The sequence below is a fragment of the Tursiops truncatus genome, chromosome 14 (genome assembly GCF_011762595.2).
Source record: "Tursiops truncatus isolate mTurTru1 chromosome 14, mTurTru1.mat.Y, whole genome shotgun sequence".
NCBI lineage: Eukaryota > Metazoa > Chordata > Mammalia > Artiodactyla > Delphinidae > Tursiops > Tursiops truncatus.
The window spans coordinates 11,583,225-11,610,970 of NC_047047.1; the positions used below are offsets into that span (position 1 = coordinate 11,583,225).

Below are 27,746 nucleotides of genomic sequence, written 5' to 3' on the forward strand. Positions count from 1 at the left end.
TAAGGGCAGGTAACACCTCCTCATAGTTTTAAACCCAGCTTCTAGCATAAGTTTGGCATGAGGCGCATACCTAAGGAATGCGTGGTGTCTGACTAGATCGATTGATGTGCAGGAAAATACTGCACATAATACTGAAATATGCCCCATTCTGACTCCCGCGCAGGTTCCCTTTGCCCCGGGACCCTCTGCTCTGGCCTGTGCTCATCCTGCCTAGCCCCCTCCGGATTCTCCAGGTCGCAGCAAGGGCAGGTGTGGGTCTCTGTCGGGGGCAGGGGGAGGGACCTGTCCCTGGCAGTGGCTGTTAAGGCCCCTGGCCAGGCCTCAGGCAGGTCTGGCGGGTCTCGGATGCCCTTCCATCCTGTCCCAAACCTGGCTCGGGGCCATCGTGCACCTTCTCCACTGAGCTACACAGTTCAGGGACAGGATGGCACTGTCTCCCGTGCTTCGGGCTTCCTCTGCCTCCTGCCGTCCTCAGATTCCCAGGGGACCCAAGGTCTGCAGGGCTGCACAGCTGCTGAGCTAGGGGGGCCCCTGGTTTCCCAGTTTAGGTGTAAATAAGACCTCACCTCACTCCCTCAGGGGCCAATTTTACCTAAAAGTGGAGCCCCAAAGTGTTGCATTGATGTCCCACGGGGGAGCCTTGGCCCCGGCCTCCCTGCCCCCATCCTGTGCTCTTGCAGGATGGTCAGGTCGGCCGTGTGGGCAGTCAGCGCACACACACTCACACCCACACTCACTCACGCTCACATAGGCACTCACACACCACAGCCTCCCAGCGACTTCCTTTATTCTAATGGCAGGAGAGATAAGTTCTTGGAAGTTTCCTAACGTCTCACCCCAGATCTCTCCTTCCACGCTGCCCCACCCATTCAGGGGGCCGGCCTTTGCCCTGGGTGGGGCAGGATTGGGGCAGAATTGTATGTGGGCCTTATGTCAGCCCCAGCTCCTTCCAGCAAGTGGAGTCCACCCTCCAGTCACCGTCCCTCCCCATTCACCCCGGGACGTGCCCTTTGGCTGTGTGGCCACATCGGAGGGGAGGAGCCCTCCAACAGCCACTGCCCTGGAGGCAGCTCCCAGCCTCTGCTGTTCCTGTGGGTCAGTTTCCTTCCAGCCCCTCAGCGCTGGGCGCGCTGCCGGCTACGTGAAATCCCTTTCTCCTCTAAACTAACACAAATCCTACATTTCCTGAAGACCTCATCCAGGATGCCCCTCTGTTAAAAAGCCTTCCTTTGGCGCGCCCCTGAAGATCCTGGTGTTGCTGTGGGCCGCCACCCCTCCCGGTGTTACCGGTATGGTGAGAACAGACTGTACCCAAAGTCTGGCTTCTGCTGAGGTGTCCCTGATGCTAAGAGCTGCATCTTTCTTTTTTTTTGTGGTACGCGGGCCTCTCACTGCTGTGGCCTCTCCCGTTGCGGAGCACAGGCTCCGGACGCGCAGATTCAGTAGTTGTGGCTCACGGGCCCAGCCGCTTCGCGGCATGTGGGATCCTCCCGGACCGGGGCATGAACCCACGTCCCCTGCATCGGCAGGTGGACTCTCAACCACTGCGCCACCAGGGAAGTCCACGATCTGCATCTTTGACCTGGGCTGGAAGAAGGCGAAAGTGGTTGAGCTCCCACTCTGTGGCCACGTGGTGTCACATAAGTATGAGCAGCTCTCCTCCGAAGCCCCGGAGGCGGCCCGTATTTGTGCCAACGCGTACGTCATGAAAAGCTGTGGCAAAGATAGTTTTCACATCCGAGTGCAGCCCCACGCCTTCCACATCATCCGTGTCAACAAGATGTTGCCCTGGGCTGGAGCTGATAGGCTCCGGACAGGTATGCATGGTGCCTTTGGAAAGCCCCAGGGCACGGTGGCCAGGGTCCACACTGGCCAGGTCATAATGTCCATCCACACCAAGCTGCAGAACAAGGAGCACGTGATTGATGCCCTGCGCAGGGCCAAGTTCAAGTTCCCTGGCCGCCAGAAAATCCACATCCCCAAGAAGAGGGGATTTACTAAGTTTAACGCGGATGAATTTGAAAACATGGTGGCAGAAAAGTGGCTCATCCCAGATGCCTGTGGGATCAAATACATCCCTAGTCGTGGCCCCTGGACACATGGCGGGCCCTGCACTCCTGAGAGTCTTGGCGCTGTCCCCTCCTTACTCACACCCACCGATAAATCCTACTTTCCTGTCCAAAAAAATCCAAAAAGCCTTCCTGATGTATTGCTCTGGTCCCCGCCTCAGTCTCCCTGTACAGCCACCCCTGTGTGAGGAAGCCCCATCTGCGGGAAGTTTCCGGTGGTCTCGAGAGAGTTTCTCCAAGCTCAGGGGTATGAAAGGCCCCTCGATGCTGTGGACCAGCTGTGCACCAGCTGGGTGAGCTGGAATAATGCCTCCGACTGAAGGTGGAGGTGAAGTGTGAGGGGCGACAGGTGCACCCAACACCCCGGGCACCTACGATCTGGCCACCTCTCTGAGTGTCAGGCAGCCACGGGGAACAAAGCCATCACGTGCTGGGCCTGGACACTTTCTAAACAGGCACAGCCTGGGTGTGAGAATCAACAGGCATGAGGGCTGAGTGGTCCTGTTTCCACTCTGCCCCTGGGGGGATGGGAGGCGTCCAGCTGGGAGCTCAGAAGAAAGTGGGAGCCAAAGTGACTGTTCCTGGTGGTGACATGGGGGCCTTGGGACTCCTTATTTAAAAAAGATATTTTTAAAATTTGGAAATAATTCCAAGTTTATGAAAAGTTGTAAACATAAGACATAGTTCAAAGGACATCTTTATACCTTTTGCCAAGATTTACCGGCTGTTAACATTTTACTCCATTTGCTTTATCATTTGTCTCCCCAAGCATGTACACACACACACACACACACACACACACACACACACACACACCCCATGGATGTCTCTATATGCATAATTTTTTCCCTGGAGCATTTGAAGGTAAGTTACCCTTTTACCCTAAATACTTCAGTATTTTCCAAGAATAGAGATTTTTCTTACGGTATCAACTTCACAGATTGACATTGAACCAGTACTTTTAGCAGCTGTTGATTGTCTAGTCTTATTTGTTGACCTAAGGATGTCCTCTTCCCTGATTCAATATCTGAAAGCAGATACCGCATAGCCTCCTCCATTAATCTGGAACATTCCCTCAGCCTTTCTTTGTCTTTCATGCTGCTGAAAAGTCCAGGGGTTTTGTGAGGGCTCCTGGGCAGAGGCGGTTTCACCCAGGGGTTGACAGCACAGATGTTGGCGCCTGGGCTCTGGGCTCAAGTCCGCTCTGCCATCTTGCTTTGTAATGGTGGGCGAGAGGCTTAGGACTTTGGTGCCTCATTTTGCCATCTGTAAATTCAGAGTAATGCAAGGCCTACCCCGTAGGGCTGTTAACGAGCCTGGCACACAGTCAAAGCAATGCAAGGATTCACTTGTTGTTACCGTAACAAATCTCCTCTTCTGGAAGGGGCTCTGAAATGTACCAAGTCCCACAAGGGTGCCCGTGGCACAGGGGCCAGGCCAAGAGGGCCCTGTGACAGCCTGTGGTCCTCCCCAGCTGGACCTGCCGTCAGCTGAGGGGCACTGGGGTCTGGACAGGTGGCCACATCCTGGAACGGCACTACAGACTGGCCAGCTGAAGGTCCATTGGGGATATGGTCACCTCAGCACGCAGCAGTGTGGGGATGTGCTGGTTCCCCAGCTGTGCCAGTGCACGTCACATGAGGCCCCACCAAGAAGTGATGGGCAGCTACCAGCTCCTAGCTCCCAGCGTGCTGAGCATAACCCCCACGCTGTTCAGTCAAGCCCAGGAGAGGGCTGGGAGTGTACTTGGAGAGGTGGCCTGAGAAACCACTGATGTGACGGAGTGTATGTGAATGTCACTGGGTGACTTCCTTATCCTCAGGTGGAAGGGAATCTTGGGATAGACCCCCGAGTTCAGCTATGGGAAAAGCAGGATACATTTTTGCACACTCACCATGTTAACACCCAGTGGGAGGGCTGAGGAAATTTCTGGTGACTTCCCATAACCGGGTATTCCTCCTTCTGTTTCTGACCCAGAGAGGAACTATGCACCTTTAAAAAGGTCTCCCTGAGATGAGCAGAGAGCAGAGAATGGGTGAAAGGGACTCGGGAAATCCTGCTGATTTCTGAAGCTTGATTCTCCTCTGATACCCTTAATAAAGGCTACCATATATAGTCCATAGGTCTGTGCATCCAACTGTCCTTCCATGCATCCATCCATCCATCCATCCATCTATCCACGAATCCATCCGTCCATCCACCGATCCATCCATCCATCCATCCATCCATCCATCCATCTATCCACGAATCCATCCATCCATCCAATGAGGTAATGTACCTCCTGCAGCCTCCATACTCTTGCCTCACCATCCTAACAGTTGCTCGTCTGGAATTACCAAGGAAGGAACTATTTCACTGAAATACATTTTTTTCCCCCAGATAATTGTTATCCCTTCAAAAGTGCCTAACTTCATTAAGTTTGGCCATTTTGTAGAGAAAATTTTCGAAAATGTATCATAAACTGGCCTTCCTTTTTCAAAGAGGACATGCCACATCCTATAAGTCTTTCTGGATGATCAGGTCAAAACTCTGAATGGAAGTCGTTGTGCTTTGTTGCAAAACCAGCAATTGTGGACCCTTAGGGACTATTTCCAGCTCTACACTAAATGGTCCCAATTGCTCTGCTTTTTTTTTTTTTTTTTTTTGCGGTACGCGGGTCTCTCAGTGTTGCGGCCTCTCCCGTTGCGGAGCACAGGCTCCGGACGCGCAGGCTCAGCGGCCATGGCTCACGGGCCCAGCCACTCCGCGGCATGTGGGATCCTCCCGGACCGGGGCACGAACCCGCGTCCCCTGCATCGGCAGGCGGACTCTCAACCACTGCGCCACCAGGGAAGCCCTGCTCTGCTTTTTGATACTCACTTTTGTACTTTTTTTTTTCTGATTCTGAGATTCTAGTCATCTGCCACTTCTTATAGCTCCTGGTATGCTTCTAGCAATTACTTCTTTAAATGGCCTTGGGCTGGGAAGATTGATAGCCAAGTGTGTTAGAATTGTGTGTAAAGCAAGAATCTTAAGTTCTTTCTTTCTTTATTAGTTTTATTATTTTTATTTTTTAAATTAATTAATTAATTTTATTTATGTTTTGGTCGCGTTGGGTCTTTGTTGCTGCGCACGGGCTTTCTCTCATTGCAGCGAGCAGGGGCTACTCTTCGTTGCGGTGCGCGGGCTTCGCGGTGCGCAGGCTTCTCATTGTGGTCGCTTCTCTTGTTGCGGAGCACGGGCTCTAGGCGCACGGGCTTTAGTAGTTGTGGCATGCGGCCTTAGTAGTTGCGGCGTGCGGGCTCTAGGGCGTGGGGGCTTCAGTAGTTGTGGCGCTCAGGCTTAGTTGCTCCATGGCATGTGGGATCTTTCCGGACCAGGGCTTGAACACGTGTCCTCTGCCTTGGCAGGCAGATTCTTAACCACTGTGCCACCAGGGAAGTCCCAGGACACCCTTATTTTATTTTTTTAAACATTCAAGTACAGGTTTTTGAGTGGACTTTTTTTTTTATGGGTTTTTAAAATTGTTTTATTTGGGAAAAGTGCGTCTTACAAAAGGGCAGCTGCAAAATACAGAGACCTCTGCAACAATTACTTGGTTTTGCTTAACGTGAAAGAATGAGTGTTATCCAAGGAATCAAAGCAGTAGATGGACAAATCAGGGGCATCTCCAAGTTATTTTCAGGAAATAGAGCAACAAAACGCAAAGCTATAATTTCCTATCAAGAAATTCTTCTAACAATTTAACTTTAGCTTATCTCGTGGCTTACCACCCCTCCGTCCCCTTTTAGTGGAAAAGCATGACTGACTATTGCAAACCAATGACTCCACTACAGGAAACACCTTAGAACATAGTTTTGAATCACATCTGTCTAGCTGCAAAGCTCAGGGATGGAATGAGGCAAATACCCACAAAAACAAACACAAAAACCCGACAACAAAAGCCCCTCAAATGAGGACAAAGTTTTGTCAAAAAGTGCCTGGACTGGAAAGTCTAGGCGATCATAAAACATTAAATACAACTGGAACTGAGACCCAGTTTGTGTTAATACATGAGATAACCAGATAGTTTGAACTTCTATGGTTAGGCCCATTTGTTTACTTATATAGACAGAGCTAGCCCTGCTCTATTAACAGCTACCAATGTACCGTTGTGTCCTTTCAGATCCATTTTGAGTGGACATATTTCTTTTTCTTTCTTACGTATTTATTTATTTATTTGGCCGTGCCGGTCTTAGTTGCGGCACGCAGGATCCTCGTTGCCGCGTGTGGGATCTTCAACTGCGGCATGCAAGATCTTTAGATGCATCACGTGGGATCTAGTTCCCTGACCAGGGATCGAACCCAGGCCCGCTGCATTGGAAGCGCGGAGTGCTAGCCACTGGACCGCAAGGGAAGTCCCGACACTCTTATTTTTAAAGCACACGCGTCTTCCGCTTTTGTAAACGCCATGTTTGCTTCACTCTGTGTTCTCTGCTACATTCTAGGTGGTTGAGGTCTTTGGGGGCACAAGCCCTAGAAGTGGAGGTGGCATAATACGGATGAATTCTTCTTCCTTGATCATTACTATTTTCTCTCTTAGAGAAGAGAGGGGATGCCAGAGACTGTCCTGGCTTTCTTCTCCCTCAAAGGAGGAGATGGGGGCCCAGGGTGGCGCCCACGGGGTCAGTGGTGTCTGAAGTGTTTGAGGGAGACGGGAGCTGCTGGGCCTCACTGCTAGCAGGCAGGTGGCTGGGGAGGGGGCCGCTGTCTCCTCACTCCTGGCAGCGATGGCCTGTGTGGACGGGGGAGAGCCTGGGGGGCCCAGAGGGGAGACACAGGCCCTGGGGTAGGATTGGCACCAGCGGTGAGATGGGCATTTGGGATGGGGGTCGGGGGGATCTTACAAACACCCCATTTCCTGACATATCCCACACAACACAGCAGCTCATACACAGGGATGGTGACACTCAGAACACAGACCAGCCCCTGCACTCACAAGGGGACATCTTTCTGTAGGTGGGCAGTGACCCGTCAGAGGGAAACCTGACAGTGTACACTTGGCATGGAGGGAGGTGCTCTCCCCCCACGCACGCCGACGTGGGGACATGTGCTGCCCACCTGTGACAAACGCATCCTCTCTGAACTTGGACACAGTGACCCCGCTCAGGAAAGAGACAACGGCGCATCCTCGCGCACGGGGATGCCCCCAGCACACTCCCACGTTGAGACGGAGCCCTGCACATGCGCTCACACGCATGTGCCCAGACACACGCAAGGCCCTGGGTCTTGGAGTCTGGGGGGCTGATCTCAGTGTCCTTCCCCTTCCAGGATTTTTGTCAACCGCAGCCTGGAGCTGGGGAAGATTTGTTGCCTTGGCTTCGACATGGACTGCACTCTGGCTGGGAGGGGGAGGGGAGTGAGGGGAATTTGGGGCTGGGAGCAGGGGGCGGGCACCAACCGGCCTGGGTCTGCTTGGCCCACAGCCTACAAGTCCCCGGCCTATGAGACGCTGGCCTTCGAGTTGCTGCTGGAGCGCCTGGTGTGCGTCGGGTACCCACACGAGATCCTGCGCTGCACCTACGACCCTGCCTTGCCCACCAGGTGCGGGAGCCCGCGGGGCGGGAGGCTGGGCCCACTCACTGGCCCTGGTGCCTCATCCACAACCTCTGTGCCCTCTCCCGGGGGGCTGGTGTTTGACGCGCCCTGTGGAAACCTGCTGAAGGTGGACGCCCGCGGGAATGGGCTGCTGGGCACCCATGGCTTCTCCTTCCTCCCGGAGTAAGGAACGGGGTGCAGGGCGAGGATGCTGGAGGAAAGACAGTGGCGGGGGTGACTCGGGCACATCGCAGGGGCTCGGCAATGCCAGCTGGATAAGGAGGGAGAGAAGGATGGGTAGAGGCGGGAAAGAGTGGCGGGGCCTGTCCTGGCCTCTGGGAGGCGCTGGGGAGGGGCATCATGGCACCCAGCCCACCCCTTCCCTAGGGCCGAGATCTGGAGTTTCTACCCCAGTAAGTTCATTCAGAGGGATGAGCTGCAGCGGTCCCACACCCTCATCACGCTCTTCAACCTGCCTGGTGAGGGCTGATGGGGGTGGGGGGAGGTGATCCTTTGGTCCTGGCTCCGGCCTGGCGGGCTGCTGCCTGGATCCTCGGGCCGGCAACCGGCCAGCCTCCCTCTGCCCTAGAAACCTGTCTCTACGTCTGCCTGGTGGGCTTCTTCTCTGGCTGCTCCCGCTACATCCAGTGAGTTCCATGCCCCTCCCCGCTGCGGCCCTGGGTGACCAGCAGGACACTGTGCAGCTTAGGGGCCAAGCCCGGAAATGGGGGCCCCGCCAGAGGGCAGAGGCTCCTCCTGAGGGGTTTGAGGGGCTCCAGGAGCTCAGAGGGAAGGCCTTGGATGTAGGGGCCCCCAACCTTGTAACTGATGCCCCCACGGGGTGACACCCGTGCCAGGAGGGTTGGGCCATGAGCCCAGTGTCGGGCCCACTGTGGATGGAGGGGTCCCCCTGGTAGGGCTCCAGGGTTGGTGGTCACATCAGGGCCCCTTATCAGCCTCGCTCTTGGCCTGACCCAGCTGTGACACCGGTGATCAGCATGGGAACCTCTTCATGTCTTCCAGGATGTGACAGATGCCGTGGATAACGTCCGCCATTCGGTGAGTGGCCCAGGCCCCCAGACCCCATAAGGTTTCACTCCTCTTCCCGTGGAGGCTGGTGGTCTGGGCTCCCTCATCTCGGATGCAGGCATGTGTAGGCACGCGCGCGTGCACGCACGCGCACACGTTCACAGCTCTGCTCCCTCCCGCGGGGCTGTCTCAAGGAGAGGACCCCAGAGGACTTGGAGAAATACGTGGAGAAGGATGCGAGTGGCTATAGACCAGGGTCGTGACCAAGCCTGTCCCTTTGTCCCCCTCCTCCCCAGGGCACTGGGGCTGCTCCCCCTTCCCTGGCCTCCCCTCGAGATCTGGACAGAGCTGTGCACCCTGGCCTTGCGCCCCGCCCTCCTGCCTGGCCTGAGGCCCCCTGCCCATGGGGCTGAGACCTGGGAAGGGGCTCCCGGGGCAGCTTGGGGAGACCCCAGCCCTGGAGGCTGCCCTTCTCTCTGACCCAGGCGGGAATCCCCATCCTGCGGGGCAAGAGGAAGGAGGTAGGGAAGGTGTTCCTGGCTACCGGCAGCTACAACTACACCGACGTGCATGTGCCTGTGACGGGGGAGGCCCTCAGCCTCCGGGCCAGAGAACTGCTTCCTTCTTGGTCCTGGGGAAACTGAGGCACTGCAGGAAACAGCAGCCAAGACCCTGCTCCGCCCACTGCCTGGTTGGCATCTTGGGTTCCATTTCTTGGCCTTTTTAGATCTCAGTGGAAGAAGCAATTTTCCCACCATCTCGCTCCTGCGGTCCCCAGCGTGGCCTGTGGGGTGAGGGCAATGGCAGGTAGTGGCCCCTGGCCCATCTCAGCTGGGTGCCCTGACCCCTGCCCTGTCCCCGCCAGGCCATCCGGAGCTACCTGTTTGGCGCTGGTGAGGTGAGGGCCACGCACCTGGCTGGGGGAGGCTGTGTCAAGGGCAGGCAGGGCCGGGCTGGGCCACCTTGCTGGGGCCCTTCCCATGGCCAGCCCCCCGCTGGACGAAGAGGCAAGTGTGTGTGTGGGTCGTTTCACGTGGGTGGGTCTGTTGGAACTTCCCCCGTGGGTGGGAGACCAGTGACCTCAGCCGGTCCACAGGAGGAGCCTGGAGGGGTGGGGAAGGCCACTCACGGCCTTGGAGAAGGCAGTGAAGAGGCCATCAGGTATTTGGGGAGGGGCTGGTTGGGGCGGAAGTGGGTGGGGAAGGGGGTGAGAAGAGGCTGTAGCAGGCCTGGGGGAGGGGGCATGACACACCCCGCGGGGACCCGGCAGGCAAGCCGGTGAGCGGGTCTGCAGCTCGGGGACTGTGCTCTTGTCCCGTGCCCCTGCGTCTCTGACTCTGCTGTGAGAGGCTCTGGAGGCTGACGCGGTGCACGCGACATCCAGCGCTGGCCTCCGCTGCTATAGCTTGTGAGCCTCCCATGCCAGCATGGCTGCGTGGCCAGACTGCCGGGGTCCTGCCCCCGGGACGTCTCAGTCTTGCTGAGGGCCAGGGCCAGGGCACGTGGGCGGGCATGAGATGCGAGGGCTGGCGAGCTTTCACCGGTCCAGAGCGTGGCGGAGCCTGGGCGGGCATCCGGCCGGGTATGGCGGGGCAGGGGCTGGCGGGGACCTGGCTGAGGACCTGTGAGCCGCGGCGGGTCAGATTCCCAGGCTGAGCACTTGTGTCTGCACCTGCCCACCCCCTGCAGGCCCTGGAGGTCCTACTTCGACCTGATCGTGGTGGACACGCAGAAGCCCTGCTTCTTTGCGGAGGGAACGGTGCTGAGACAGCTCAGGACGGTAATGCAGGGGCCGAGGCCCGTCCCCCATGACCCGTGGCCCACGCTGTGGGGAGGGAACCCGCCTCTCAGGCTTGATCTGCCCTTAGCAGCTGCTGCTCTGCTGTCTGTCTGTCCCTGGAAGCAAGGAAGCAGGGGACCCCTTCAGGGCCCTCTGCCGCCTCCTTCTTCCCACACCCCACGGTCACCCCTGCCAATCCCAACCCCCTGCCCTCTCTGGCCAGGGCACCCCTTCTGCCTGCTCTAGGACATGGGTAAGCTCCGCGTGGGCACCAGCACGGGGCCCCATCAGCACTGTGCCGTCTACTCTGGAGGTACCGGCTCCCCGCCCCGTCCCTCCACAGGCGCCACCTCTCAGCTAGGAGCCCATGTCCCCAGGCTGCCCACCAGGACAGGAAGGGCTGTGAGTGGGCCTGTCCTCCCACGGTCGGGCAGGGTCGTCAGACGCAGTGTGCAAGCTGCTCGGGGTGCGGGGGAGGGACATCCTGGACGTCGGGGACCACATCTTTGGGGACATCCTCAAGTCCAAGGAGCGGCAGGGCTGGCGGACTTGCCTGGTGGTTCCTGAGCTGTCCCGGGAGCTGGACATCTGGGCCTGAGAGGAGGGTGAGACGTGGGGGGCCAGCAGGGGGCACCATGGTCACATCTTCCCCTCTCTCCTGCGGGGGGCTTGGTAGTGACCGTGATAATACCGTCCTCTCTGTGGTTTGTGAGAGCAGATCTATTTTATACACGAGGAAACAAGAGACCCAGAGAGGTTAAGCGGCTTGCCCAAAGTCACACAGCCAGAAGGGCTAAAGTTGAGACTCAAATCCTGTCTCCTGATTCCAGAGTCCTGTGGTGTTTCTGTAGTCCGAGGTTTCCTTCCTCACTGAACCCACCCTCCTTACCCACCCTGAGGAATCTTAGTGAGTGGAAGGTCCACTCTCCCAGCCGGGAATGACTTGTATCCTCGGGGTCAGGAGTTGCTATGAACCCAAACAATCCGGGCTTGTCCTAAGGGCTGGGTTTGAGTCATTGCCTTGTGACCTTGGGCGGGTCACCTGACTCCCTGTCAGCTTCCTCAACCGTCCCTGCTCTGCCTTGGGCAGAGTCTCCCTCGATGTAAGGAAAGGGTGAAGGATGTTATACACACAGTAGGGGGAGCCTAGACCCCAGTGGCCTTTCCACCCTCACCTCAACTAGCTGAGCTAGGCCTGGGACAAAGGTGGGCAGGGTTGTCAAGCCCCCTGTCCCCTGTCCACTTTTCAGAGCGAAGGGAGGAGCTGAAGAGGCTGGACATGCAACTGGCGGACCTGTACCAGTGAGAGCCCTGACCTGTGACCCCTGCCCGGGGAGGGGAGCAGGATGGAGGGTAATGGTCCATGTCCAGGCCTGGCAGCGGGGTCCTCGCCAGAGTGGTCGGGAAATCACGATCTGTTTCAGGGTGGGCTTCCCTAGTAAACTGGACTTTGGGACCCCTCTGACCCCCTTGGGACACTCACACTGTGACCTCTAGGCCCTTGCTGCTGACCCACCAGCCTGGACTGAGGACGCTTACCATCTCACGGGCACACACCCAGCCCAGTACCCCCCACTGGTGTCCCCAACTCGATCTGGGGAGGTTGTGCCTGGAGCCTGGGGGGCCGTTCCTCTCTTCCTGGGTCATGTGGCCATTTTCGCACCAGGCACATGGATGGCAGCAGTTCCGGGCTGCCACTCATCAGCTCCACCAAGAGGGAGATTCGGGTAAGAGCGGGGTGCCGAGGGAGGAGGGGATGGGCCCAGGGGGCTGAAGGTAGGGCGTGTGCCTCCGGGCGGCCTGACTGGATCCGCTCCGTCCCAGACCCCAGAGACAAATTACGACTCCCCCAGTCGTCAGGAGCGCCACCTGGCCTTGTCAGCCAGCGCCCCCTGCTGGCCATATTACGAACGACAGCAGTGTGCTCTTAAAAGGGCCTGCAGGGTGATGGGTGGGGCTTAGCCAGTTCCTCAATCTCCACCGTTAACCTTGAGAAGTGCCGGCCTCCTGGGTTGGGTCCTCATGTGACCGACCACCCGGCTAGCGTCTGGGGTCAGCCAGACAAGGGGCCTGAGAAGACGGGATCTAGGGCCGGTGGAAAGGACACGTTCCCTTGTGGTATTACTTGACCAGTCACCAAAGCTGGGAGAGTCCCACAGGCCACATCAAGGGGAGTCAGGCCACTTGGCCTTCCCAGGCCCAGAGGGGACCAATAGTGAAGGATCTTTGCTGAGCCTCTTGTAGGGTATTTGATCCTCCCACAGCCCCGCGAGGTGGGCTGGGCAGGGATCGTCATCCTTATTTTACTCACGGGGAAACTGAGGCACACGTGCTGCTCAGTCACTCTGGGAGTAACGTCTGGACCAGTTTTCTAGACTCTAAAAGAAGGGCCTGTGATGCGGGGGGGCCTGTTGGGGGGGCCGGAGTGGGGACTGGGCGTGTGGGCAAAGCCCTCTGAGGAGGCATCAGAAGGTAAGTGATGCTGAGAATTTACTGCAGGGTGGTCACTCTCCAGGGCCAGGCAGGAAACTAACTGTGAAGCGGGAAGTGGGGTCCGTGGCAAAGCGGCGAGCTGCCCCACTTCCCAAAGACCCCGGCTGGCCGGGCAACACGGCAGCCCCTTCCCCGTCGTGGGCTGCAGGGGTGGGGGGGAGGGGGTGGGGTGGGCGGGGATGGGATCTCTGCCAGCGAGTCTCCCAGGAGCTGGACCAGTGCTACAGCGCGATGGGCAGCCTGTTTCGCTGCGGCTTCTGCCAGACGCTCTTCTCCAACCATATGATGCGCTACGCCGACCTCTACACGGCTACCTGCCTCAACTTCCTGTACCACCTGCTCAGCTCTCTGTACCGGGTGGCCCTGGAGCTGGTGGGTCCCTGCAGAACCCCCCCCCCGGCATCCCTGACCCTCCGTCCCAGAAGGATCCACTGGTCCCCAGCCCTGCCAAGAGCTTTTGAGGTCACCAGACCCACGCTCCCCCCTCTAGGCACAAGCGGGTCAAACCCTTGCAGATAACTGTCCACACGGTTAAAAAAAAAAAAAAGGCTCTAGAGGGATTGTGGTTGTATAGATACGATGCCTCTGCTGGGAAGTTTTCCTCCTGCCCTCCTGCTTTAAACTGAGACCACATTATCTCCCTAGTACATATGATACTGGTTTGAAGGAGGAAGGCTATGGTCTCCCTACCCTTAGTACACAGTGATCGCAGAGGAAGTGGACCAAACAGCAGTCCATACAGTGAACGCTCCAGCTGGTTTTCCTCTGGAAGCCCTGGAGATGCTTCTGGGGCAAAAGCAGCGAAGTGGAGGCGGCGAAGACGCCACGGAGTTCATGGGGGCCGTGGGACTGACCAGTGCAGAGCTCCCCGGAGGACACCCGTCCCTCTCCCAACAGGCGGTCATTATTTCCGTTGTAGATGGTGTGCCACCTGCACTCAAGGATCTGGACTTGAAACTAGTTCTCTGGGGCTCCCTGAGCCCTGCTTTTCTTGTCACTCTCAGCTCCCTTCCTGATATTCGAGAGGAGGAAAAACTATTTTGTGTCTGGGCTGGGTGTTTGTTTTTTTAAAATCGATCCTGCTGAATGCTTAACCCGGCAAAGTAGGTTTTCTTCTCATTTTACCACTGGTGAATTTTAAGTGCAGAGAACCTAAGTAACTTGCTGTCACACTGGTAGACAGACTGCAGAGTCAGCATTTGAACCCAGGGCTGCTGAACTCAGGGGACACGCTCTGCCCCCTGCATCACACTGCCACATGCTGGGGGAACTGAGCTCTCCCCATGCAGCTTCATCCCTTCTCTGGGCTTTTAGATGAGCAGGGCTGGAGATTTCCTGTTGCCAAAGCTGGGGGTCCGAGGCACAGTTAGAGTGCTGTTAGACATTGTTGCTAAAGTAGAGACCAGACAGGTGAAGAAAAAGGATCCGGAGCACCCAGGTGAAACAGTTAAAGAAACCTGACCTTTACCCCGCTGTGCTGCCTGGGATTTTTGAGGAAGTGAAGTCCGTCTGCCAGATCTTTCCTTCTCCAGCTGACCCTCCTGGGCTCCCTTTTCTGTGGCATCACTGGGCAGGAAGCTGGCAGCTGGGGGCAGAGGATGGAGCTGGCGGGGGGGGGGGGGGGCGGGGGGGCGGTGTCTATGCATAACTGGGGACTCTGGGAAGGCCTCACCACTGACGGAGCTTCTCCACCTCTTGCTGCATTGGTCCCTACAGATGCCCCATGAGTCAGCAGCAGAGCCAGAATGGGCCAGTCTGGGTCCTGCCGCCCACCTCCTCTCCTGCAGCCAGAGGGTGAGTTGCTGGGAAGTGGGAGGAGCCACTTGGCTGGCCCAGGAGCTCAGAGACTTAGGGGCTACCCCAGGGCTAGAGCAGGGGTCCCAATGGAGCAGTATCAACCCAAGCAGGCATTTGGGAGATTTGCAGGAGCTCTTTTGCCTTCCAAGTGCAATCATTCCTGAGTATTTACATAGAAATACATATTATATTATACATTGCTTTTCATTTCTCCTATGTTATAGTTATGGTATTATATTGATTTTTAAGATTATAGAGACAATCATTATATTATCTATGAATTTCAATTCAGGATAGAAGAATTGAAAATATTTGTTTTACATATTTTTTTAATTGAAATAGTTGATTTACAATGTTGTGTTAGAAAATATTTGGATTTAAAATGAGGCATTGGGGCTTCCCTGGTGGCGCAGTGGTTCAGAGTTCGCCTGCCGATGCAGGGGACACGGGTTCGTGCTCTGGTCCGGGAGGATCCCACATGCCGTGGACCGGCTGGGCCCGTGAGCCATGGCCGCTGAGCCTGCGCGTCTGGAGCCTGTGCTCCGCAACGGGAGGGGCCACAACAGTGAGAGGCCCGCGTACCGGGAAAAAAAAAAAAAATGAGGCATTGGGTCCGAGGGGGCCCAGAACCACTGGCTGTCAGCCCAAACTCACAGGTTCTGCTCAGCGGGGTCAGCTGACTGCACTGGGGCCCTGCACCTCTTCACACCAGTTCTGGCTCATTTCTCTGACAGCTCCGTCTCCGCCCTGGGAGAGGTTGCAGAGCACAGGCTCTCGCTGGCCAGGCTTCCTCTCCAGGCAGCTTTTATGGACACAATGTGTAGGGGCTTCTGCTTTGACCCCTCTGCTCCTTTGTGCTGCCTGACTGCCCTTTGAGTGCAAACTCCAGTTTTCCTGAGGGGCAGGCTCAGCTCCTAGCCTGGTTCTGCAGCCCCAAGCCCTGCAGGAGGGTTCCTGTTTCTACCCTGGCGTTCCTGGGCCTTGATTTTCAAAATGCCTGTCTCGTCGGTTCCCTTTAGATTGGTGGCTTCGGGCTCAGTGAGCATTCTTCCCACCGGTTTTTTTACCAAGCACCTCCAGCATGCCCGACAAGGTAGAAACGGAATTGTAAGCCACTTTACTCCTGCCCAGGAGAAGCTCAAAATTCAAGCACATCAATACTTTAATCAGTGCTTTGCAACTATTTTTCCCTCCCAGACCACCAGAGGGCTGGACCCACTCCCATCTGCAACTGCGTGTTCTCTGGGGATGTGTTGGTTTCTCTACCCCCTCATCTCCATCCCAGCCCAGGCTAGGGCATTTTGACACATTTTCTACCCCTGGTTGAGAGTCACTGTGTGAACCTGGGAAGGCTCCATGACCAGCTTTCTTTGTTTCTTAGAAGGCTGAGGGCAAAGAGAGAGGCAAGGACCAGGAGGGCTGCACGGAGGCAGACTGAACCCAGGACACAGGCTGGCATCACAGTCGTCTTCCACTTGAAATATTCTTCAGATAACGGGAAAAATATGGAAGAGAGAAAAAGCAACCATATTGAAGTCTCCTAAATATAACAGGTTTGGAGCCCAAGAGCACTTCTTTTAGGTAGGAGGAAGGTGTCTTGCTCTTATCCTGGAAGGCAACCCTCCCTGGCCTCTGGGCCATTTGTGTGTAACAAGTGGAATTATTTTGCCCAGTTCCCCTGAGTGTATCATTTCACATCCCATTTTATTTCTATCCATTTCTTTTTAAAAATAGTATTTCCGGGACTTCCCTGGCGGTCCAGTGGTTAAGACTCTGCACTTCCAATGCAGGGGGTGTGGGTTCGATCCCTGGTCGGGGAGCTGTGATCCCACATGCCTTGCGGCCAAAAAACCAAAACATAAAATAGTAGCAATAGTGTAACAAATTCAATAAAGACTTAAAAAAAAATGGTCCACATCAAAAAATAAATAAAAATAATATTTCTGTGCACTTTTGATTCCGTCACTAGTAACAACAATACCTAATCGGCTATAGATGACCTCATTAATGTTCTTTCCAGGTCACTATGAAAGACAGCGAGATGCCCAGACATCTTTGAACTTGATGTATACATGCATTAAAAACTGTAAGTCCTACTCATGATTTAAAAACCTGATTCTTTATTTTAGTCGGAGCTCCTCCGTGGTGTTAAGCCCTGGCCTTTCTTGTTCTGTCATTAATTTGAGTTCACTTTTCGTGTTAGTGTATCGTCTGGCATTAATATTGGAGGCTCAGAAGGAATATATTTACATGTTTGAAATGACAAAACAAACTCTTGAAGAAATTGGTCTGTGGCACAGTTCACTAGTTTTATTTTCTGTGGATAAACAAGGGAAACATTTGGAATATCTGAGGATAAATAAGGGACAACAGGCTGCGTGCTCAGAGAGTTCACAGTCATTTTTTAAAATCTGTTTATTTCAGAAGTTTCCAGGCCTTTCACTCTTCTTCCTGGGTTGACTTTTGGGCCTCAGAGTCCCGCAGGGGTAGGTTCTCCAGGCAAGAACCGGGTATCCCTGGCCTTTTGTCTTTAAACACTAGATTTTTATTCAAGAGGTAGACGATAGTATTTTACCGGGAAAACTGCTCAGACCCTAGGGTCCATGCTTTTCTGGAAAGGTGCTGAAATACAGTAGTATTACAAAAAGTATTTTGTAATGCTACAAAACTGAACCCTTAGAATTCCCTCCCAGGGTGGAGAGAATGCAGAAGGGCCTGGGGGTAATCGGCCTGGCAGCAGACCCCTAAGGGGTGTGAGGAAGAGAGTGAGGGAGAGGGAGAGGGGAAGGGGGGAAGGGACAGGGAGGGGAGAGAGACCTGCAAAAGGAAGAGGTGGCCAAAGGGCCCTTCCCGTGTTTTTCCTTCTGCCTGAAGCACCCCCATCTCTGCCCCCCACCTCACATCTCCGGGGGCCTCCCCACCTCCCTGACTGGATCAGTTCCTTCTTTTAGTCCCTCCCCCAGGGACCTCTTTCTCAGAATCATCACACTTCCCCCCCCCCCCCCCCCCCCCCCCCCCCCCCCCGTACGCGGGCCTCTCACTGCTGTGGCCCCTCCCCTTGCAGAGCACAGGCTCCGGACGCGCAGGCTCAGCGGCCATGGCTCACGGGCCCAGCCGCTCGCTCCGCGGCATGTGGGATCTTCTCGGACCGGGACACGAACCGGTGTCCCCTGCATCGGCAGGCGGACTCTCAACCACTGCGCCACCAGGGAAGCCCAGGATCATCACACTTTGACACTTGTGATTCTTTAACATGTGTCCCCTCCGGACTTGACGCTCCTTAGTGACAGGTCGTTTGGGTCATTATATCTCTGGCTTCCAGTGTCCTGTATGTTTTATTGAGTGAACCGTGTAACCTGATTTATTATTACTCTGGGTCAGCTTGTAGAACTGCAGGGGAAAGGGTGGGGCTAAAGACCTATCATGAGACGGACGAGAGGAAGTGGGGAAGGGCTATACAACTTTGGATTAGAACCCTCCTCAACTCTTAGGAGCTCATCTGAGGCAGGGTAGGGTGGGAGATATTTCTAGCTCGGGGTTGTTCATTTGATGCAGTATATATATTTTTAATCCTGTGTCACCTCTGTCCTCATTTATCTGCACCTTAGAGATGTACTCCATTACTCCTAAGACTGTGGTAGACACCGAGAGTCATATCCCGTTTCTGGAAGAAGTTTTAGTTGGGCATGTGGCCACCCAGAAGACATTTCCCAGCCTTCTTTGAAGATGAGTGGGGACACGTGAGCAAGCTGTGGTCCCTCTCACCCTAAGCAGAAATAATGCATCCAGCTTCCAGGTCGTGACCTTAAAAGGAGAGGGTGTGCCTTCCGCCCCCTCTCTTGCCCGTTCCCACTGGCTGCCATGTGAAACTGCTCGGGAGCCACGCTTGTCCATATGGGTGAGGCTGCACCCTGGGGATGGCAGAGCCCCGAGACAGGTGTGCTGTGGGCCTGGCACAGCTGAGCATTGGCTGTTTCACCAGGGTTGCTGATGGGAGAGAGATGCATTTCTAGTTGTGACTAGTCACACCGGCTGAATCGGGGTCTGAATTCCGGCACCCAGTCCCGAGCGGGCAGAAATGACGAGAAGCACCATCCCTGGGGCGGCGCTCTTGTGGTAAAAATGTGATCGATCACCTCATCTGGAGGATAAATGACAGCACTTTGGCTATCACAGTGATTCTTATTTGGTAAGTTGGGAACCGTTCAAGAATGTCTTTCTCAGATTTGCTCTTTCCTTGTCACCGTCCTAGTTCTCATTTCCATACTTGAGAGACAGGAGTGAAAAGCTCTGCACTTGGAGCCAGGCAGCTCTGAGTTTGAAACTTCAGTCCTGCCTGTCATTTACTGTCTCACTCTGTTTCCATACCTATGCCATAGGGCTACTGTGAGAATGTAGTGAGACAATATGCCTGGAAGGCAGCCAGAGCAAACATGAAATAGGAGTTTCCTCTACTACTGTATATATGTGTACTAGTCAGGATTTTTCCCTAGCACCTGACAGAAACCTAAATGAAACTGGCTTAAGAATAAGGGAATCAATTGTCTCACATCACTGAAAAGTACAGGGCTTGGCCAGCTCCAGGCTTTAGCCAGGGATCAAATGATGTCACTGGATGTAAGCTTACTCTCCAGCTCTCAGGCTTATTCTGTGTTGGTGCCATTCTCTAGGAGGTTTTTTTCTCCATGGTTATAAGAAGGTTTACAGATTTCCATCTTCTTTGCAGCAACTCTACCAGGAAAAGAGTCTCTCTAACAAAAGTCTGGGAAACCAGTCTCACTGGTTTTGAGTGAGAAATAACCCCATCGTCCAGTCAATGCCGCTGGCCAGGATATTGGGCTCTGGTTGGCCTAGCCTGGGTCACATGCTCATGTGGGTGGAGTCCGTTCCTGTTAAGCGACAGATTGTGAGTGGGAAAGAGGTGGTCCTAAGGAAATTAGGGCACTCTTACTAGAAGAAGGACTACACGCCAAGCAGGCACAACAGATGTCTTTTATAGCATGAGTACCTGTACCTAGTAAACAGTCATAAATGTGAACTGTCATGCCTCCTCCTCTCCTCGTCTTCTGGGTCATGGTCATTCTGCACCAGGATGCCAGTATGTAGCCATCCTTATTTATCTTCCTTTAACACTCCCTTTACACTCCCCCCTTCAAAGAAGTTGGACGTTAGACTTAATTTCTGCCGAGGCCCATATCTCCCCTGCAATTCCCTAAGAATCTTCCTCCCAAGTGATTAAGGGCCTGCTTCTTACCTTGCCTCTCTCCCTCCCTCCTGCTCCAGGTATCTAGGAACCGCTATTTACTAAACAAGAGGGTTACTAAGAATCTACAAAGAGCTCCAGAATCACGGTGCAGTTTCCTGTAGTTGCTATACCATCCCCATCACTTCCACATCCTTTTATATCCTGAAGATGCTACCTAGTCCAATCAGGCTGTTTAAAACCTCCAATTTGTCAGTTTGAAATCTACACGTTATTCAGTGCCAGTGGTTCAGCCGACATTGTTAGTACCCAGGGTGGTACTGTGAGAAGTCCTGCTGGGAACTGGCAATAGCGAAGGTGTTCTTTTGAGAACTGAGCTGTAATACTGAGACGATGTTCTGAGGAGAGAGAGACGTAACATCACCATAGACAGCTGAGTCCCAGTCTGGGTGGGGGGATGGGCATTAGGTGGCAAGGATGAACCGTCTGAAGCCAAAGAATAGGTAATGCACAAAGGACAGCAGTGCAGGCCCAGCCAGAGGACTGGTCCACGGACGTGAGCTGGAGGGCCTGAGGTCTGAGGCAAGGGCGTTCCTAACAAGGAGGGGCGTGCTTCAGGCTCTTTCTGTCTCGTGATTTTGAATATTTGATTTCCCCAAGTCCCATTTTCAGCTGCCAGGACTTCTAAGCAACCCCTCGGGCATGATTTGGCTTTAGAGGTAAAGTGAGTCTGTCTAAAGGGAAGGGAACGCCTAGCTGTGTGGATTCCTGCGTTTTGGTTGTGGTGACAATCTATTTCTCATCCAAAGTTAGTCTATGAGCATTATGGGTTTATACCTCAGCTTTATGAACCTCGTTTTTGTAAATCAGACTTGGAGAGATGGATCTGCTTCCCTCACAATGGAAAAATCCACATGAAGGTGAGCTCTCCAGGGTAGTGGGTGTTCCCTGTGAGGCCTCTTGGGATAGCCTATTGGCGTTCCCCAGACAGACCCCTAATTCTCTAGGCCAAGCCACCAGCACTGTTTTCTGTAATAAATATGATAAATGAATACGCAGGAATGAATAAAAGTCAATTGTTTTTTAGATGATACATAAGTATTAAGAAAACTAAAATCTCAAATACATCGACTAGGTTTTCCTATACATTATATTTACACAACGATTCTGATTTTACCTTTCCACAGGCAGTTGCCCAGGAGGAAGGAAAGGCGACCTATGATAGTCTCTGGGGCTCAGATGTCTTCTCAGGCCAGGTGTCCCCTAGCAGAGCAAAGAACTGAAGAGGCAAGGGTCCTTTCCCCGCCCCTGTCTGCTGCTCCCTTTTGTTTTTATTTGAAGCATTTCTCAATAACAAATGCAAAATTAGGTTTGAATATAAAAAGCTAGATGACCACTCCAGTGCAGGATTGTGTATCATTAAGGAGGCCAGGCCCAGAAAGGATGTGAATTACCTCTCATCTCCAAGGATCTGTGACGGAAGTCAAAGATCACACATAAAAGTCATCTGTGATCTCTGAGCGAAAGGCACAGCCAGCATAAACTCAGCTGCAGAATGAGAGGATCTGACCAGATGGTCTGTCACGTCCCACCTAGCGGGGAAGGCTAGTTTCTACACTCAGATCTTCCATGCTGGAAGGATTTGCCCTCTCTGCTAAGGTGGATGCAGGAAGGAAAGTCTATCATATTGTGGAATTGACCTCCTGATATAAAAAATAACTATGTTGGGATTCAGGCAGGTCAATAAAATTCAAATTGTTACCATACTTGTGGGGTAAGTTAATTTTCAAAGTTTGAGATTTCTGTGTGCTGTAAAGCTGGGGCAAACTACAGTCTTAAGTAACCAGACGTTCCCATGGGGGTGTAAATCTGAGAGTAAGCCCAGGGAATTACTTCCCAGGCCCTGGGCCCACAGTCTGCACCCACGATGCCCCTCTATTACAGTTTCTCCCAGGCCACCCAGGTAAGTGCATTTCTTGTCTTGTGGAGGCTCTGAAATGTCTCTCTTTTTTAAAAAAAAAAAATCAAGAAATTACGACTCAAGGACTTGAAACCCTAATGTTACCGGCAAAGCCTCATTTTTGCGGAATATAAAACACTCTGTCTCTTCCACTTCTAACAGTTCGTTGAGAGAAGCCACCACTAGGTCATGTTCCTGCAGCATTTCCGGGTAGCGGGACACTGCTCGCTCGATCCTGGCTGAACGCCGTACAGGAGTGATAAGCTTCATGTCTTGCACTTCCGGCATTCCGTTTATTCTGAGAGACAGCAAGAGATGCATTCAAAACCTTCTAACTTCTTTCAAAATTCTACTTGTTAGTCTTTATTTTTTTCTTATTCCCTAATAAAACACAAGAGAAATGTCTATAGCAGCTCTCGTCCTAAGGTGGACTTGCCCTCATTGTCAGAATGAACTGGGTGGTGTCCATCTGCTCTCACATGGTGTCAGCACAGGGATTTAATTGAGTGAATTGTTAAGTGTGCTTTTATTTGAAGTCAGCTACTTGGCAGTTGGTGTTTGTTTATTCCATAAACTTTCAAAGAGCTGACACGTTTTGATGAAATTGGGCCTAACACCAAATGAGGCTGGACTAATGAATTCTAAGATTCTTTCTAGCTTTGACAGTAAATTATTCAAAAAACATCTTTTAAGATGGTGGACCAAACCACAAATTGAAACTGGAACAAATCAGGCATCTTCCTGGTAAACCTGAATGCATTCCAATCACAGGCAGCCTGGAGGGTACGTTGCAGAGACCTTTCCAGGCAGTGAAGCCTGGTCACACATCACAAAACCACTGATTACATTAGCCTCACAAAACTCGTGGCCAGTCTGCTGAAAACGCCCATCACCAATTCCGGAGACAGTAAGAGGTGGTCTTCACGTCAGCTGCCTGCTTTCATCCACCCACGAGCTGACTACAGTGGGGAAATGACAGGTCTGAGACAGGAGTTTAGACTGGAAGAGGCCCAGCTGTGCTTTCCAGAGAACGAAGATACAGAACTGTGGTCTTGGTGCTTTTGTTTGGAATTTTCCTTTCAAGAGCACGAACAGAGACTGATGTGACACTAATGTTTTAGAAAATGACATCGATACCCTGACACAGTTCCTTAAATTACCATGGATTCTTAACCTTACACTTGTCTCAAAACCAAACACTTCTGATACTGTGCGCGGTCTCTAACTAGCACGTGCCTGCCGCCTCCCTGTTCTCACAGGGCTATTCACAGCTCCCTCCTTCCCACAGCTCCAGAGGCTGCCTGCTTGGCAGTTTGCTCCTGCCCCCCAGGACTGGCTGGAAAGGTGGGTGGGATCTGCAAATGCAGCACAAATGAGGGTGAAGAGGGAGGACCAATGCCAGGAGGGAGGGGTGACTCCACTCCAGCAGCCCTCCTGACTCTGGCAGCTCCTTCCTCATTGCAGGTCAGGTCTCCTTGGGGGTGGTGTGAGGGGGGATGGTGTGTGTACTGAGAAAGGACACAGCTCTTCCTGGCACTGGTTCCAACCCCCCCGATCACCCTCAGCTCCTTCCCTTAACACCAAAGATGGATTAGACCACCTGGTCCTCGTATGAGGCAGAAGGTATCACTAATCTGATGGTATCCTGGATCTGGGGAGGAGAAATTGAGAATTGGACTTGAATTAGCCCTGTGAACACAAGCCTGCTTTAGAGTTTGCTTACCTAGGGATCGGGGCGATCTGTAATTTGATACCAGGATGATTATCCTGTTCTGACTTGGTGATTTGGGGTGTTGCTGAAACCTGTTCCCTCTCTTTTGGAGAAAGACAAGACGTCCCAGACTCCATCTTCTTGGCCAGCATTTCTATTGATGTTATATTAGTTTCAGCAGCTAAAGAGTCAGAGGTAATTCCTGTGTATACAAGGTCAAAAAGAAAAGATTTAGCAATTTAATACTGAAGCTAAAAAATCAATAAAATGAAACAGCAGTTATCTACAATGATTTCTCAGTGATCCTTACGGATTCCATATACTCAATAAAGAGTAATTGATTTGGAGTGGGACCTACAACTAGTTTTTCCTGCTACATCAGGCCATCCTCCTAACCAGCCCTCCAGGCAGCCTTGGGGCCTGTGAGAATGGATCCCGGCTACCCTTTCAACATTGTGAACACATCCCCAATCTCTTATTCACTCTCGAGGGAGCTCCCTTAGTGACTAATCATTGGCCTCTTCTTACCCTTACATCACACCTTGGTTCAATTTTCCTGACTCATTAGAGTTAATTCACTTGACCTTCTGATCCCTCCCTACCCAGGTGTGACCATATGGCTATCACCTTGGACAGTAGGTGAAAAAATGTCTTGTGTTGACACAATTTGCATGATAGCCCAACCATAACAACCAAAATTAAGGGAAGGAAATCAGGCTGAGACAGACAGATACTGTGGCTGGAGGCTGAGGCCCCAAGAGAGGCCAACAGGGGCCAAGAGGTGGGAAAGGCATGGATTCCTGTCTCCTCTTTTTATCCCTTTGAAGAACACTGCCACACATTATAAACAAATACCTGAATTGTAGCATCATTCTCAGCAAGAGGACCACTGAGTATAGGTACTCTACAACCTTATTCCCAAAAGTAATGGGTTAGTTGGCTGTAATTCCTCATGACGTGATTGTTCCCCAAAGGTCGATCTACCCCTTTGTTTTTTTTTGGCTGCGTGGCACGCATGGGATCTTAGTTCTCCGACCAGGGATTGAACCCAGGCCCTTGGCAGTGAGAGCGCAGAGTCTTACCCACTGGACCGCCAGGCAATTCCCTAAACCTACACTTGAAAAAGATTTGTCACCTTCTAAGATTATAAAAATAATCCATTTTATTTTCTCAAGGTAGCTTTTTTTCCCCCATTCATATAACAAATATTATAATTAACGTGTCACTCACTGTATTTGGCACATTTTTCATAGAAGAGTTCTCTAAAGGTTCTGGCCAATGACAGTAATGGTGAATTAAGTGAAATGATTCCTGAGGTGGGTATGATTTAAAGGTATAACATGAACTTGGATGTATACGTGTTGGTGGGCTTGTTATGATGAAACATGTAACTTAAACCAAAGCACCTCTCCCATTTGCCTCAGTCTCTTCTGGTAAAGAGTCACTTGCTGGGCTTCCCTGGTGGCACAGTCGTTGAGAGTCCGCCTGTCGATACGGGGGACGCGGGTTCATGCCCCGGTCCGGGAAGATCCCACATGCCGCGGAGCGGCTGGGCCCGTGAGCCATGGCTGCTGAGCCTGCGCTCCGCAACGGGAGAGGTCACAACAGTGAGAGGTCCGCGTACCGCAAAAAAAAAAAAAAAAAAAAAAGAGTCACTTGCCTTCTCCTCTCACCTTCTCTCCAGGGAAGCAATACACCCTAGTCTAGGCTGCTCTGGTGGAAACCTTTGTTTGGTGTTGAGCAGTATATTTACTTGTAATAATAGAATAGAAATGAATCAGCTGATGATGAAGGCCAAAAGGGCAGGCCATGGAAACCAAGAAGCAAGAGGCATTTCAGGGGACTTACAATTCTTTTTTTACCCGCTATGTGTTCCTCAATGACTTCTACTTGAGTGGCTGGAGGGAATGAATTTAAATACAAAATAGTAGTACCTTCTGTGGTTCTGTCTGGGTCTTGCAAAATATTAAGGACAACTTTCCGCAACTCTTGTATTGGCTGGAAGGAAGAAAATACATGAACAGTAGTAAAAATATTCATGGAAAAAAGTGATCTAAGGAACTTACGCTGTTGTTCAACATCAAATAGACTTTTTATAACAGAAACATTTCCCTTTTTATCTCTTGTCTAACTATAAATAACATTTAAAAGGTTTCAGTTTTAGCTTTATGGGAAAAATAAAGGAACAAAGAAAATGTTGGTTAAATGCTGGCATGCTTGACTTTTTTTTTTTTTACACAAAATTGCAGATTTTATATGAAATCACACCAAGAGATACACATTAAACTCAATAAAGTTAACTGTGGGAGGAAGAGAATGATAGTTGGCTACAGGAATAAAAGAATAAATAAAATGAGAGGCTTTGCATAGAACAACCATGACGATGTGTCATGAATGTGAACTATGATCAGACCTCCGACACTTTGAGAGGTAAATAGGTACCTCTTATTTTTGCATGGGGGCTCACGTTCTCAGAGGGCTAAGACTAGTACGAATGTGGACAATGTGAAATCTCTTCACGTCCATCCTGGGCATAGAAGTCTGGATATGGCAAAAGCCGGACAAGTCCATTTTGTGGATGCATACTACACTGTAGTCCAAAAGTTAAATCTAGTCTGTGTTTGGGGTGCTGACCCTTAGCAGGCTGGACAAGTCCATTCTATGGATGACATATTTAGAGTCTCTGAGGGCAAACTAACCCATTCCTTCTTTTTTTTTTTTTTTTTTTTTTTGCGGTACGCGGGCCTCTCACTGCTGTGGCCCCTCCCGTTGCGGAGCACAGGCTCTGGACATGCAGTCTCAGCGGCCACGGCTCACGGGCCCAGCCGCTCCGCGGCACGCGGGATCCTCCCGGACTGGGGCACGAACCCGTCCCCTGCATCGGCAGGCGGACTCTCAACCACTGCACCACCAGGGAAGCCCCCATTCTTTCTTGCTGGCGAGTTCAGAAACGAAAAGTCTGTCAAATCCATTCATTGGAAAGGTAGCTCACACACTCAGAAGGCTGAACGAGAACCAACCATGGGGAGTGGGCTCAGACACTCTTTGCTTTGGGTAAGTGCATTGATGTATTGTGGAAGTCCTTTCTGGGGATCAAGGGTTCAGCAACTCTGAGCGACAGCAAATAATCGTTCTGTTGGATTGGGATTTACTCCTGTAGACTGAAGCATCCTCTTCTGCAGAAGGCACCTCAGACGGTCTGCTGGTGGGGAATTCGAGAAACTGGCTTCAGGAGGGCTTTATCAGGAGTCTTCCCAGTCTCTCGGCTTCTTGGCGGTAGCTGCCTCTTTGGCCTTTTTACTTAATTGCCAGGTAAGCAGCGTGCATCTTGCGGAGCGACTGCTCCTCGCCCCACTGACGTGTGCCACGCAGGGCGAGAGCAAGGTGTGCGACTGGGGGGAGTGCCGGCTTCCGACACGTAGGCTTGGGCTTCTCCGGGGTGGTGGGTCCCGTGCTCCGAGGTGACACTTTTTGGTTGGTGCGAAGCTGGCGCGCTATATGCGAGCGTGAGGAATGCCGGGAGGGGCTGGCGGCGTGGGTGGTGGCAGTGACCACGACAGCGGAGACCTGGGTGGGGGGTTTGCTCATGTGGCCGCCGCCATCTTGTTTTTGGCATGCTTGACTTTAATGAAGAGATGTATTTATGGAAAGTTGTCTATAATAAAATTTCTCTAAATCAATTTTCTTACTGACTTATATAATCCCACTGAAGATGTGTTCCCACATAAAGATTCTGATCCAAAGATGTAAAGCGAGCCATACAGAAAATTTGGCATATGTTTTTAGTGTTGTCTTAACTGAATTTTTGTTTTTATTATAAAAGTCATATATCTTTTTTATTTTATTTATTTATTTTTGGCTGCATTGGGTCTTTGTTGCTGTGCGTGGGCTTTCTCTACTTGTGGCAAGCGGGGGCTACTCTTCATGGCGGTGTGTGGGCTTCTCATTGCGGTGGCTTCTCTTGTTGCGGAGCACGGGCTCTAGGTGCACGGGCTTCAGTAGTTGTGGCGCACAGGCTCTAGAGCGCAGGCTCAGCAATTGTGGCGCACGGGCTTCGTTGCTCCACAGCATGTGGGATCTTCCCGGACCACGGCTCAAACCGTGTCCCCTGCGTTGGCAGGCGGATTCTTAACCACTGTGCTACCAGG

At 52.5% G+C, this 27,746-nt stretch overlaps 2 protein-coding genes and 1 pseudogene across 3 annotated transcripts in view; 2 read left to right on the top strand and 1 right to left on the bottom strand.

Annotated features, from left to right (window-relative positions):
* The window catches only part of LOC117307915 (large ribosomal subunit protein uL16-like), a 36,666-nt pseudogene extending 34,545 nt beyond the window's left edge, over positions 1-2,121 (top strand).
* Positions 2,122-3,727: 1,606 nt separating this feature from the next.
* NT5DC4 (5'-nucleotidase domain containing 4) lies at positions 3,728-22,292 on the top strand. The gene is given in 22 exon segments (XM_033838686.2): positions 3,728-3,811; positions 7,342-7,429; positions 7,511-7,630; positions 7,712-7,808; positions 8,013-8,104; positions 8,215-8,272; positions 8,604-8,638; positions 8,641-8,684; positions 8,819-8,890; positions 9,140-9,220; positions 9,520-9,552; positions 10,306-10,434; positions 10,681-10,747; positions 10,869-11,039; positions 11,685-11,736; positions 12,101-12,161; positions 14,644-14,721; positions 16,106-16,277; positions 16,745-16,810; positions 17,789-18,622; positions 18,707-18,913; positions 19,451-22,292. Coding segments are annotated over 18 exon segments (1,419 nt in total). The 3' UTR covers positions 16,163-16,277; positions 16,745-16,810; positions 17,789-18,622; positions 18,707-18,913; positions 19,451-22,292.
* The window catches only part of CKAP2L (cytoskeleton associated protein 2 like), a 30,803-nt gene continuing 24,046 nt past the window's right edge, over positions 20,990-27,746 (bottom strand). The window contains exons 7-10 of one of the 2 annotated variants that reach the window (XM_073791144.1): positions 25,533-25,596; positions 25,005-25,175; positions 23,611-23,800; positions 20,990-22,185 (exon numbers count right to left, since the gene is read on the bottom strand). In XM_073791144.1, coding sequence (XP_073647245.1) covers positions 21,960-22,185; positions 23,611-23,800; positions 25,005-25,175; positions 25,533-25,596 — 651 coding nt within the window. In that variant the 3' untranslated portion in view covers positions 20,990-21,959. The remainder of the gene's footprint in view (positions 22,186-23,610; positions 23,801-25,004; positions 25,176-25,532; positions 25,597-27,746) is intronic. The other variant, XM_004322106.4, reaches the window with a different exon arrangement.